General features: G+C 42.8%; 1 protein-coding gene across 5 annotated transcripts in view; it reads right to left on the bottom strand.

Moving 5' to 3' along the window:
• Positions 1-11,023: 11,023 nt before the first annotated feature.
• Positions 11,024-14,413, bottom strand: part of TDRD12 (tudor domain containing 12) — a 28,945-nt gene continuing 25,555 nt past the window's right edge. For all 5 annotated transcript variants that reach the window (XM_068693942.1, XM_068693941.1, XM_068693938.1 and 2 more), the window contains 6 exons: positions 14,255-14,376; positions 13,075-13,129; positions 12,518-12,631; positions 12,279-12,432; positions 12,120-12,186; positions 11,024-11,785 (listed from right to left, as the gene is read on the bottom strand). In XM_068693942.1, the coding sequence (XP_068550043.1) occupies positions 11,700-11,785; positions 12,120-12,186; positions 12,279-12,432; positions 12,518-12,631; positions 13,075-13,129; positions 14,255-14,376 (598 nt within the window). In that variant the 3' untranslated portion in view covers positions 11,024-11,699. The remainder of the gene's footprint in view (positions 11,786-12,119; positions 12,187-12,278; positions 12,433-12,517; positions 12,632-13,074; positions 13,130-14,254; positions 14,377-14,413) is intronic.

Raw genomic sequence — 14,413 nt, 5'->3', positions numbered from 1 at the left:
GCTATACAGGCAGTATGCCAGCTATACAGGCATACAGCCATCGGAGGGGGAGCCGCTGGGGGTGGATTATTAGGATATGGATGTGGTAGGTTATCCAACGGCTCCCGTTTATCATATTTTTCTTTTTCCTGTTCTTCTTGTTCTTCAAATTTCTTATCTGCTTTTAGTGTAAATATTGAGGCTGGAAAAGGACGTGAAGTCCTCCTGATCCATAATCCTGCATAATCACTTTCTTCCTGGCTAAAAGGTTCCTTTGAATTAACATGGATATTTAAGGCCCAGCAAATCCAGTCTTCAAAGGATCCAAAAACAGGCCGAAAGACATGTGGTCTCAAAGGCTCCTTTGGCCATTCTATCACATAATACTGGACCATTTTTAATTTACTTTTTCCTTTTCTGGGGCCCCTATCATTCCAATTTCTAATCGTTATTCCTAATGGACTTTCTGGTGGTATGTCTGCTAATTTGCTCCTTTTCTTCTGGTCCCTGGTCTTCGATTTTGTCTGACCCATCTCAGAATTTTACTATGGCAATTCCCACAGCCCTTGGTTACCTTAGTAAGAGTGTCTTGCAGGGGGTTTAGGACCTATCACCCACCCCCAAATCCTATAGGAATCACTTCGGTCCTTCACTGGCCAAGTCCCTCATGGGAGATTGGAACCACGGTTAAAAGACCTCCACAATCGCTTCAGAACTAAGTTCCGTCTCAGTCACTCTCTTACACACACAGGCAACCGAATCCCACCCAACTGAACGGTATACACTTTAAATGCTTACGACTCTGTCGTCTGCGTTCAGATCTTCACATGCAGAATTACGGGCAAAATATAGTGCTGAAGCTGGCAAGGGAGATGAAAAAAAAATCAAAACCTTTGTTTACCTTTATTCAGGTTCAAGATGCCATTAGTCCCGACCTGACTCGAACAGCAGCCACCAAATTGTGGGGCGCCTCTCCTAGATCAAATCAGAACTCAGGAACCAAAGCCCTCCCAGACAAGCCCAAAATTGTAATAAATGACTGGGTCTCAAATAGGATTGCAATTGAAGTTTACAATTTATTAAATGAATAGAGGTAAGCAAGCAGCGCTGGGTGCACCGGGAGTCTCTGCTCCACCAAGATGCACACAAGTTACATCAGGCTCCAGGTTTTTATGCTCCTAGGCTAATACATATTCATTACTACTTCTAGAAAAGGCAGGGTTATTATAATTAGTTCACGGAATCCAAACCCTCCCACTGGTGCATGCGTTATCAGTCTCTGGTGGTCCCTCTGGGGGTCTCTCATGCTGAAAGCTCGTAGTCTTCCTCCCAGGCTTTTCCCTTGTCCTTCTCCTTCGTCCATCTTGGCTGGATGTCAGAGACTTGCATAGTGTCCCATGCAGCAGTTGTAATAGTTAGCAGTTATTCTGAAACCCCTTTGTTCTCTTATCCTTTATTGACCCGAATTGCTGGACCATTCCCTTGCAAGATACAAGAACTATATACATTAACCACTCTGGTTTTCTTAGACTTGTGGTTATACAAGGGTATGTAAGACAGAAGGTCACATTTCATCATATCATGTGGCCTTAGCATTTTTCCATATTGACATGAATCAGATGAACACATTTCACACTGTTAAGCTCTCTTATCACTGCAAGCATATCTCAATACCATCTTCCTTCCCTCTAAAGGATGTAACTGCGCAAAACAACATTTTTATTCCCACAACCTTGATCCCCTTACACTGAAATCCTTATTCCCCTTAAACCTAACAACTCTAACTGTAATACACAATAAATGTTTGTTCATTGTCTTTTGTATTATAAAAACAAGGAGTTCTGTTTGAGGAGCGGGAGTTGCGAAAGCTCCCTGCTGAAGTAAGGAGCTGTATAATACTTGGCTAGACACTATGAAAATTCTTTTGCTTAATGTAACAAAAAAGAGACCCCCCCCCCTCCTTCTGCATCTCTGTTGCCTCTTTTGTTCAAAGACCCTGCTGCAAAGCTCATGTAACCATCTCCTGATAAGTTGCTAAACTAGTGTATCAACATCCTGCCTTCCTGTCTCACGCTGGGCCAACATGACCAAATAAAAAAAGAAGTTGAACCACAACGCTGAGGAAGACTACGGCCTTCATCTTCACGACCACCAGAGGGACAGGGACGACCCCCTACCAACAGTGCGTGCAGTCGCAGAATATACCAGGATGTGCTGCGTAATCCCGGAATTACCAAGATATAAAAAGGGACCCTGGCGGGGGTGAGGTGCGTGCCGTTGGCGGAGCTGAGACTCCCCGGCCGCCCAGCGCTGTTTTGCTTGCTGTTGGCTTATTCAATAAATTCCTTTCTAATACAAAGCTCTCTGAAAAATTAATTAAGGGGGAGACTTATAACACTAACCACAACCCTAACCCTTATTATCAACTCCCTAACACTAATGACACTAACCTTAATCCAAACCCCAAACTGCCCCTAACCCCAGACAACCAACAACGAAACACGCAGACACAAAGATGGAAGCTACAAAAAAGGCAAAACCCTGGATACAGGTCCCAAATCACAAACACGTGACCAAAACGCTACAGAAAAGGCACAGGCCCCAAATGCTACAGCTAGGCCTCAAAAGCTCAAGATGCATCCCAAAGCAAAAATGCAGACCCCAAACCCATGCTGCAGAAGTCTACAAGCAGGCCCCAAACTGCCAACAGAAGCAGGCACCAACCACACCCAGATGCAGACCCCAACTGCCCACAGGCAGCTCCCACCCCCCCATCCCCTCCCAAGAAAAGGACTCCACCCAGACACAGGCCCCAGACCCAGGTCCCTCCCCCCCCCCCCAGACACAGGTCCCAAAGGTGTACAAGCAGCTCACAACCCGCCCCTTCAGAGACAGGTCCCAACCCCCTGCCCCCTCCAAGACATGGGATGCAGAGGTGTACAACCAACTCCCAACTCCCTCCCCCTCAAAGGGAGGCCCCAAAGACCCCCAAATGGAGGCCCCTAGAGTGTACAAGCACCTCCCAACTCCGCCAGGCACAGGCACCCACCCCCCCCAAACACAGGCCACAAAGGTGTACAAACAGCCCAGACCCCCCTCCGAGACCCAGGCCCCTGAAGTGTATAAGCAGCTCCCAACCACCCACAGATGCAGGCCCCAACCCCTCTCAAAAGGGAGGCACCTAGAATGCATGAGCAGCTCCCAACCCCCCTGAACATAGATCCAGAAGTGTACAAGCAGCTCCCAACCCCCATCAAATACAGGCCCAAAAAGTGTACAAGTAGCTCTCCCCCCCAGACACAGGCCCCAAAGGTGTACAAACAGTTCCTAACCCCCCTGAGACACAGCCCCCCCCCCTCCCCCCCCCAGACACAGGGCCCCAAATTCTACAAGGAGCTATCAACCCCTGCAAGGCAGGCCCCCTACCCTATATAAGCAGCCAGAGCAATGCAGGGAGCCATCCCTCCCCCCAAACCAGAAACAGTAGTCAAAAACTACAGAAACGGGACCCCAAACCACATGGAGCCAGGCTCCCTAACCATACATGAGCACGAACACACACAAGCCAGAGACTGAGGGCCATGATGGCTACCATCAAGAAAAGCAGACAACAAGCTCTTGAGAGAGATCAGCCTTTCCAAGTCCCAATGAAAGACAAAAACTGCTACATTACTATCCTCTTGCCAACAACACATTTAAGACCCATGATATGGTGCTCAGCAAGCACTGCAGAAGCCAACAACTATGGGAACAAGACCTGGTAATGGATACTATAGTACACAGAAACAACCATACACCATAGAACACATACTGGAACTGCCCCGACTAGCACACGCTAGGCTGAAAAAGATGAATCCATGGCCTCTTTACCCAGTTGTTACTGGATCCCATTTCCCTGCTGCACTGATTTAAAAGCCACTCCCATGCACATACCACACACATGTCAAGGTACAACCCCACCCAACACACAGACAGGGCATTTCAAGCCAAACTTAGCTTTAGGGATGACTGGAAAGCAGGATTCCTCCTCAAGGCACGCACAGGCTACATGAGATGGAGCTCCAGGAACCTCTTCACCTGAGGAAACACACTGCCATCAGGCACTGCCATGCCAGACAAGCTTTTTCTGCTAGAACACCCTACTCAGATGCACTGTGGCATTCAAGTGAACTGCTTTCATGCGAATATAAAGACTGATGTTACAACCCACCTTGCCTGTGGCACCTGATGAACAGAAGAGAAAGCCACCGCAGCGTTTGGAAACCATCTCTGCACATGCCGCTCCTTGTTGCTCTCTGGCCTTATCTCATATCCACAGTCACTTCTGTTGAGAGCCTGCCACAGCACCTGCAAAGCAAGATGGACACCTTTCATAGTCACCTTGTGCTACTTGGCTGTTCTGCTCCAACCCAGATCATGACCAGCCCCTCTTCTTACACAGCTCTTCAGAGTGCAGTTTGCTCCTTTGAGCCTGTATGAGACACCTGTGAAAGAAAAAGAAAAGCATAGGCCGAGGCAGCATCCAAAGACACAGCACAACTAGGTAAGTTACTCTCATCTGCTCCCTTACCACTGCCCACTTACCAGCCCCCGAGGCAGATGCTTCAATCTACCCCCTTTAAACAGCTACAACATCTCTAAAAGACAAAGAGGGGATGCTTAGAGTAACAGTGAGAACTAAAACACAACAACTGCTACATCTGTTCCTCACTCACCTTGCCAGAGGCAGCTCTGGGTGTGATGTCCCAGATTGTACAGTGTTTCAACTTTATCAAATGAAAACAGTCACAAGATAATCATTCAGCTGCCAGCAATAGCACCCATCCCTCATCAACACAAAGGAACCCCTTTACAATATTATCATTTCAAAAGAGCAGTCCCCTTGCCTCAGAACCTCAGAAGTAAACTAAGCCAGCCAATGAGCTGCCTTAACCTTACCCTTACCGATACCCTTATGTTAAACCTTAACCTTAACCATTAACCTTACCCTTACACTTACCCTTACCCTAACCCTTACCCTAATCCTTACACTTACCCATACACTTAACAATTATGCTTAACCTTCCCCTTCCCCTTCCCCTTACCGTAACCCTTCCCCTTCCCCGTATCCTTACCCTTAGCCTTACCCTTACCCGTTCCCTTACTCTTTGCCTTACCCTTTGCCTTACACTTACCATAACACTTACTCTTACCCTTACCCTTACCCTTACCCTTACCCTTACCCTTACGCTAACACTTACCCTTGCCCTAAACCTAACCCTTACCCTTACCCCTGCCCTAACACTTACCCATACACATACCTTATTCTAACCCATAACCTTACCTTTACCCTTACCCTTAACCTTACCCTAACCCTTATCCTAACCCTTACCCTTAACCTTACCTTTACCCATACGCTTACCCTTACCCTAACCCTTACGCTTACACTTATCCTAACCCTTAGCCTTAACCTTACCCTTACAGTTACCCTAATCCTTACCCTTATCCTTAACCTTACCCTTACCCTTATCCTTAACCTTACCCTTACCCTAAACCTTACCCTAATTCTAACCCTTACCCTTACCCTTTCCCTTACACTTAACCTTACACTTACCCTTACCCTAACCCTTACCCTTATCATTACACTTAATCTTAATCTTACCCTTACCCTTACCCTAGCGCTTAACCTAACCTTTAACATAACCCTTTCTCTAATCCTTCTTACCCTTACCCTTACCCTGAAACTTATCCTTATTCAAGCCCTTACCCTTACACTAACCCTTACTCTTACGCTTACCAAAACCCTTATCCTTACCCTTACCTGTACCCATACCCTTATGCTAAAGCATACCCTTACCTTTACCCTTAACGTAACCCTAACCCTTATAATAACCCTTACCCTTAACCTTACCCTTATCCTTGCCCTTACACTTACCCTAGCCCTTACCCTTAGCCTTATCCTAACCCTTACCCTAAACCTTACCCTTACTCTTACCCTTACCTTAACTCTGACCTTAACCCTTCCCCTTCCCCTAAACCTTCCCCTTCCCCTAAACCTTCCCCTTCCCCTTCCCCTTATCCTAAACCTTACCCTAACCCTTACACTTACCTTTACCCTTACCCTAACCATTACCCTTACCCTAACCCTTAACCAAACCCTTACATTTACCTTTCCTTTACACTTACCCTAACCCTTACCCTTACAATTACCCTTACCCTTACTCATAGCCTTTCCCAAACCCTTACCCTAACCCTTACCCTAAACCTTACACTTACCCTTACCTTTACACTTACACTTAACCTTACACGTACCCTAACCCTTACCCTTACCCTTATCCTTTTCCTAACGCTTACACTAACCCTTCCCCTTCCCCTTCCCCGTATCCTTACCCTTACCCTTAAAACTTCCCCTAACCCTTCTCCTTCCCCTTACCCTAAACCTTCCCCTAAAACTTACCGTAACCCTTACCCTTACCCTTTCCCTAAACCTTACCCTAACCCTATTCCTTCCCCTAACCCTTCCCCTTCCCCTAACCCTTACCCTTAACCTAATCCTTACCCTTACCCTTTCCCTAACCCTAACCCTTACCTTACCCTAACCGTTACCCTTACCTTTACACTAACCCTTACCCTTACCCTAATCCTAACCCTTACCCTTAACCTAAACTTTAACCTTACCCTTATGCTTACCCTAATCCATACTCTAATCCTTACCCTTACCCTTACCATAACCCTTCCCTTACACTTACACTTAACCTTATCCGTACCCTTACCATGAACTTTATCCTTACCCTAACCCTTACCCTTACCCTTACACTAACCCTTACCATATCCCCTATCCTAACCATTACGCTTACCCTTACCCATAGTCTAACCCTTCCCCTTAGCCTTAGCCTTACCCTTACTCTTACCCTTACCCTAACCCTTACACTAATCCTTATCCTTACCCTAACCGTTACACTTACTCTAACCATAACACTTATCCTAACCCTTTCCCTAACCCTTAACCGTTACCCTTACCCTTACCGTTATCCTAACCCTTACCCTTAACCTTAACCTAACACTTACGTTAACCTGTACCCTAAATCTTACTCTTACAATTACCCTTACACTTAACCCTACCCTTACCCTGACCCTTAACCTTACCCTTACCCTAAAAATTACCCTTACCCTTACCCTAACCCTTACCCTGACACTTACCCGTACTCTTACCCTTAACCTTACCCTTACCCTAACAATTACCCTTACCATTACCCTAATCTTTACCCTTACACTTACCCTAACACTTACCATTACCCTTACCCTTACCCTTAACATTACCTGTACCCTTAACGTAACCCTTACACTTACCAAAACACTTACCCTTACTATTACCCTTGCCCTTACCCTTACCCATACCGTTACACTTACCCTTACCCTAACTCTTACCGTTATCCTTAGCCTAACCTAACAATCATAACCTTATCCTTACCCTTACCCTAGCCCTAAACCTTACACTTAACCTTACCCTAATGCTTACACTTACTCTAAACATTACCCTAAACCTTACCCTTAACCTTACCCTAACCCTTACCCTAAACCTTGCCCTTACCCTTACCCTTGCCCTTACCTTTAACCTTAAACTTAACCTTACCCTTACTCTTATCCTAACCCTTACCCTTCCCGTTACCATTGCCCTAAACCTTACCCTTACCCTTACTCTAACACTTACCCTAACCCTAGCCCTACCCCTTATCCTTACCCTTACTCTAAACCAAACCCTTACCTTACCCTTACCTGAACCCTTACCCTTCCACTTATCCTTACCCTTCCACTTACCCTTACCCTAACCCTTAGCCTTTCCCTTACCCTTACCTTAACCCTAACTCTTACCCTTACCCTTAACCTAGCCCTTACCCTTTGGTAAGGCAGGTTCTGCTTGATGAACCTGATCTCCTTCTGACAAAGTGATGCACTTGGTGGATGAGAGAAAGGCTGTGGATGTGGTCTACCTTGACTTCAAAGGTAGTCAAAGGTAGCAAGGCTTTTGACACTATTTCCCACAGCATTCTCCTCAATAAACTGTCTGCTCGTGGCTTGGACTGGCATACGCTTTGTTGGGTTAAAAACTGGCTGGATGGCTTTCCCAAAGAGGATGAAGTGGTGGATGAAAGAGGTGGATGGAGTCAAATCCAATTGGAGGCCGGTCACTAGTGGCGTTTCCCAGGGCTTGGTACTGGGGACAGTCCTCTTTAAAATCTCAATTGATGATCTGGATGATGGGATCGAGTGCACCCTCAGGAAGTTTGCAGATGACACCAAGTTAGGTGTGTGTCGATCTGCTCGAGGGTAGGAAGGCTCTGCAGGAGGATCTGGATAGGCTGGACTGATGGGCTGAGGTCAACTGTATGAAGTTCAACAAGGCCAAGTGCCGGGTCCTGCACCTGGGGCACAATAACCCCAAGCAGAGCTACAGGCTGGGAGGCGAGTGGTTGGAAAGCTGCCAGGTGGAGAAGGATCTGGGAATATTGGTGGATAGTCGGCTGAATGTGAGCCAGCAGTGTGCTCAGGTGGCCAAGAAGGCCAACAGCATCCTGGCTTGCATAAGAAGCAGTGCAGCCAGCAGGGCTAGGGAAGTGATCATCCCCCTGTACTCAGCTCTGGTGAGGCCGCACCTCGAGTACTGTGTTCAGTTTTGGGCCCCTTGCTACAAGAAGGACATGGAGGTGCTTGAGCGGGTCCAGAGAAGGGTGACAAAGCTGGTGAGGGGTCTGGAGAACAAGTCCTACGAGGAGCGGCTGAGGGAGCTGGGCTTGTTCAGCCTGGAGAAAAGGAGGCTCAGGGGCAACCTTATCGCTCTTTATAAGTACCTTAAAGGAGGCTGTAGCGAGGTGGGGGTTGGTCTATTCCACATGCCTGGTGACAGGACGAGGGGGAACAGACTAAAGTTGCGCCAGGAGTGTTTTAGGTTGGATATTAGGAAGAAGTTTTTACTGAGAGGGTTGTGAGGCATTGGAATGGGCTGCCCAGGGTTGTGGTTGAGTCATCATCCCTGGAGGTCTTTAAAAGACATTTAGATGTTGAACTTAGTGATATGGTTTAGTGGAGGACTTGTTAGTGTTAGGTCAGAGGTTGGACTCGATGATCTTGAGGTCTCTTCCAACCTAGACAATTCTGTGATTCTGTGATCTGTAAGAGAAAAGGTATAAGTGAAGGAGGAAACCCCTAGGGCACTGTTTTCATGTTTTTAATATCCCCATTGCCTTTTCAGTGTGATTAAAAATAGTGGTTAGATTTCCTCTACCAATAAACAAGTGATTTGGCAAACAAAAAAAAAAAATTGATAGTGCAGCAGCACACAGCTAACTGTGCTATGGTTTAGATTATCGGTGTTTCCATCACAAATCCAGTTTGGAATTTTTAATGTAGCTGTAAAAATCTGTTCCATTCTGAAACTTGACAAGGCATTTCTCTGCCTGAGAATGAACTTCCTTGTTTTTAAATGGAAAGGTATCAGATTTCTTTAAATTCTAGGATTGTATAAGCACTTCCAGAACACTAGTTGTAATACCAGTGAGAACACTGAAGTGGTTCTCAGGCAGAAGGAAGCAGCTCATGGGAGGGGTGTGTGTATGTGTGTAAAACATTAAGGATTTAATGTACAACGGAGTATTGTGTATTATCTGTCTGGTTAAATCACCCATCGTGTTGAAGTGATTGTGATGTTCCTGATGACAAGCAAGTTAGTTGCCCAGAGAGATACAATACATGTAGAGGAAGGCGCTGAGCAGGCTTTTCTAATAAACTTTGCCAGTGCATGCTAATCTTGATTTACAGGATTGTGCCTGCTCCTTTGCCAAGCCCATCTTTGGGCGAAATCAGTTTGCATTACATGGCACTGAATCATGTGATGTTCAGATGAATGCAGAGTAGGATTAGACTGAAAACCCTTATCAGGCCAGTCCTTGGGAGGTATAAAGCAGCAGGCTTGCAGCCTTGACTGGAACTACTCGCCATCCAGAGAAGTGCAAGAATGATTTATGTCAGAGGCTTTTTGTTGTACAGCTTCCAAAGAAAGCAGTCAGAGTGGTTTGGATTACTGCCTTCCATGTCCTTAAAATAATCTTGGGAATTGATTTGTTCCTTGCCTCTGTCTACAATGTAACTGATGTAACTGTTAGTACAAAGGTAAAACATTCCTCTCCCCAAAGAGATTAGCAAAGGCATCCTAATGTTTCTTGAAAGAATAATTCCCAAGTGGCAAGTACGTTCTTCACATTGATATTGCCTAAACTCACTTTAGGATAGAATAAATCTTGCAGTTAAAAATTTAATGAGAACAAAATATATGACATCTTGTTTTCTGTCGACTTTCTGTTAAGTTGAAGCATCTAGTTAATTGAAACATCCCGTTATCTGTCAACTTTCAGTTATGCTGAAACTTGAGCTAACTTGAGCCAACTCGGCATTCCTGCAGCTTGGAAAACAACTGATTCAGACAACTTGGCATTCTTTAGCAAAAAGTGAAAAGTACACCATGAGGAAGACCTGCAGTCTTCCTCCCAAAGACCACTGCCCACATCCCAAAGACCCCTGCCCACAATTCTTGGGAGGCTTCGCGCAAGGACTGATAAGCTAGTTAGCATACGAAGTGAGAGTAGGTGGGTTTAGGTGATGAATATGTAAAGGTATTAATTGAATATTCATTGTTTTGCTGTATAAATATGAGACACTGTCACTTCAAACATGCACGTTAGGCGGAAGGATCCCCCGTGCATCCAGTGCTGACAATAAAGGATACTTCGTCACTTAAAAATTTCGGCTTTGTTCTTTGAATAATGTTAAAAATACAACAAAATTTTAGGTTTCTTAAAATAAATCTGTAAAGCTAAATCTCTATTTTAAGTCATCATATAGTTCCACTAGAGAGATTAACATGTTTTAAGATCTACAGCTGCGAAGAGATTAGTACCAGCTTAATTTATTTTGAGTAGCTATTACGTTATTTCACTGTGAGATGTTCTGGTGTGTACAAATGTAACAGTGAAAAATTATTTACTGAAAGATGACATGAAAGCTCAAAGCCTTTGAGCTAGGCAGACGAGATTTTGTCCTTTATTAGCATACGAGGCAAGAGTTTTAGCTAGGTGAGAGGAAATTGGATAAGGAAAAGAGTTCACAACACATGCAAACATCAAACTGAAAACAAACGCTGAATTTTCTACAATGCTCATTCTGCTAACACTATGCAGCAGTTTGCTATTAGTTAGCTGCACAGTACAGTATTTCATGCCAAGTCCACGTACATCCAGTCAGGTAAAGATTGCTATCTGAGTTCAGGCATCATTTATTCATGCAGAACTGAAACAGGCAATTGATACAAAACTGATTCTGTATGCGTATGAAGGATAATATAGAAATCATTGACAGACCATCAGAGTTTGTGAAACTGCAGAAATTATTAACTATTGTTAACACAGCAAACTCAGGTAAGTAAAGCTCTTTAATTTCTTAAATTAAAAGTACTGATGTGCACATCATCATTAAAGCCAACAATTTTGAAGCAAAGGCACTAGACAATAGAGTTCTTCTGGAGAGTATTTTTTTCCAGATGCTTAGAACATAAGGACTTTACTTACTATTTTTCTCCAAAAATTAAACACAGTTCTGCAACCTATACGTTCAGTTTCAACAATTTTAGGGGCATGCAATAGACAATACTTTGCAACATTATCCTTAACAGACAAAGATCTATCTCCAAATTACTCATCACTTTCTACACTACTGTCATCTGAAGACTCAACCAGATCTTCGGTTACTGCAGAAGTGCAATGCAGCTTTTTAGTACCTAGAAGTAATTAACAAAGTGTATAAAATCTATAAAGCAAGAAAAGACAAGAGCTTCAAAACACATATGTAGAAACACAAAAAGCCTTTAGGGTACAAACTAGACCAAAACACTAAAAACTTCTGTACCAAACTGTCTGTACTATTCTGACTGAAAAACACCTGTCTGCACATACTTTGCTAGAGGTCCTCTTATCTGTTTTCATAGGAGCTGGGCAAGCCAGCTTAGTGTCATACTTATAAAACAATTGAATATTTCAGATAAAATCTATGCAATAAAAATTAGGATGATAACCATTTCATACATGAGAAACACTGACTTGTTCTATCCTTACCAACTGGAAAAGGACCCTTGTCTTCAAAATCTTCCCAGTGTTCGAAATCAAAAGACACATGAGGATTCTGTTAACAAAAAACAGTCTGAAGTATCTGTACCAAAACACAGCTAGTATGTTTGAAATATTCAGTAATTCTCAAATCAATTTTCCCTTCACCTTGTTCTTTAGTAACTTGCACCATGGTCCTTTTTTCTCTTTTGTGAGGATAATAGCAGCCTCTTTATCCTTAATCACACACGATGACTTTTCTGTAAGTATGTACTGATGTAGCTCCATGTCAGCCAAATAAAGTTTGTCTCCTGAACAAGCACTAAATTATAAAAAGGTTTTTAAAAAATAAATACAAACTAACAGTCAAATTTCAGGTTTATTAAACTCGAATTTCATAAACCTACCTGAAAATTACTTTCTCTTTAGAGAAGTCACATTTATAGTCAGCAATACCTGCTATTTTTACCTTCACTGTAATAGTCACTTCATTTTGAAACCATTTTATTTCTGGATAAAAGCTAGAATAGAGAAAGATTAATTGGAGTTAGCCCAAACAGAAAATAAACTGTCTTACATACAACTAGAATTCTCCCATTAGGTTGCCAACAAACAGGTGAGTTTCAGCACCTGTATGTGTATTCAAACCATAATAATTTGACTCTAAGTAGCAATATCAGGAAACCGTTATGTCAGGAAACAGACTGTCAGCCACACTTGCTACAAAAGCAATGTGGTATCAGTCTTTGGAGGAGTGTATTTGTTAGCTCAAGAGGGGACACATCCAACATCACCACTGGTCTCTCATGCTCAATATCAATTTAAAAATTACAGGATACTTCTACCTGTATTGTATCTATTTACGCATAAAACAGATAATCTCAGTAAGGATAACTGTCCTGTTTGACAGTTCACATTAAAAAGAAGCATAATAGCAAAATCGCTCTGAGTTGTTTTTTTTTACCATTTGTGCTGATGCAGGGTGGAGTCTTCTGCTTCCTTATTTTGAGCTACACCATCTAAAAATAAGAAATCAAGGAATATAGTTTATATTTATCTATAATGCACAAACCAGATTCCAGAATAGGCCTGTACCATCATAGAAATAATTCAACAGCAATCAGATTACTACTGCAAGCACTACTGCAAGCATGTATTTGGTACTTACATCAGATACTTCCTATCTGGAAATATTCTATTAAGCTAATAATTCAACTGAAATTTCAAATGAAAAGTATTAGAGTTGGTATTAAAAAAATAAAAATCACACTTTCCAGGTCATATAAAGGATTTTTTTTTCAGTCTTCCAGACATTATTTGAAACCTGCAACATGTAATTTTAGAAACTGAGTACATGTTTCAGGGGTTCATTAAACAGCTAAAATTGATATTATCATCAGAGCTTGAAACACAGCATTACAGTCACTCTACTATACCAAGTAAAAATAAAAAGTCTTCCATGGTAAGTATTACATGACATTGCAACTTTTTTTAATCATTCAGCCCTCATCTCTCCAAATTCACATGCTAACTAGAGCTAGACCATCTTCTGTCCTCTTCATGGCTGACATCAAGTCATGTGCTTTTAAATTCTCTGCTGACTGAATACCAAAACCTTGAGCATTAGCTTAAGAAAAAAAAAAAAAAAAAAAAGCTGTTTTCTACCACCCGGAATCTGGGGAAATAATAATAATAAAAAACCATAACCTCCCAGTGAATGATGCTGTTTTTCACCTCAGATATTCCAACATAGGTTAACTTCCTTCAACCTTACAGCTTTTGGAAGTAAAATGCTCTTCCTCTCCTTGGGAGTTATTTCCTGCTCACCATTCCAAATAGAGCCAAACAACTGAATGTTTCAAGGACAGAATACGTCCCAAACAGTAAAACAGATGTATTCATGTGGCTTACTCACATAGCATCTTCAGGCTACTAACTATAAGGTATTTGTGACTTAACATAAACATGACTTAACATAAACATTTAATAAACATACAATGTTTATGTTAAGCCACAACATATGGTGCTACTCCATATATTCAGAAAAAAAGGCTGCATTTGAAAAAAATGACTTTCATGTTAACATTTCAGGGCTTAGCTTGAATGAAAGCTTTAAATTTTTTGTTAACAAGGAGAATGCTTACCACATAGATGATTCCCCATAGTCATTTTAGAAGATTTACAGTTTTCAGTAGAATTTGCTTGTATGGACATGTTCTGAGGATCAGACATGTTCTCTGAATGGTCTGTATCCTCCTTTATGCTTCTGAACACAGAAAAAAAATGTTTTTAAAATGAAAGGT

Source organism: Anas acuta, chromosome 10 (assembly GCF_963932015.1).
Source record: "Anas acuta chromosome 10, bAnaAcu1.1, whole genome shotgun sequence".
NCBI classification, from domain to species: domain Eukaryota; kingdom Metazoa; phylum Chordata; class Aves; order Anseriformes; family Anatidae; genus Anas; species Anas acuta.
The sequence above is the reverse complement of the archived record's forward strand: the minus strand, read 5'-3'. Positions and strand labels throughout refer to the sequence as shown.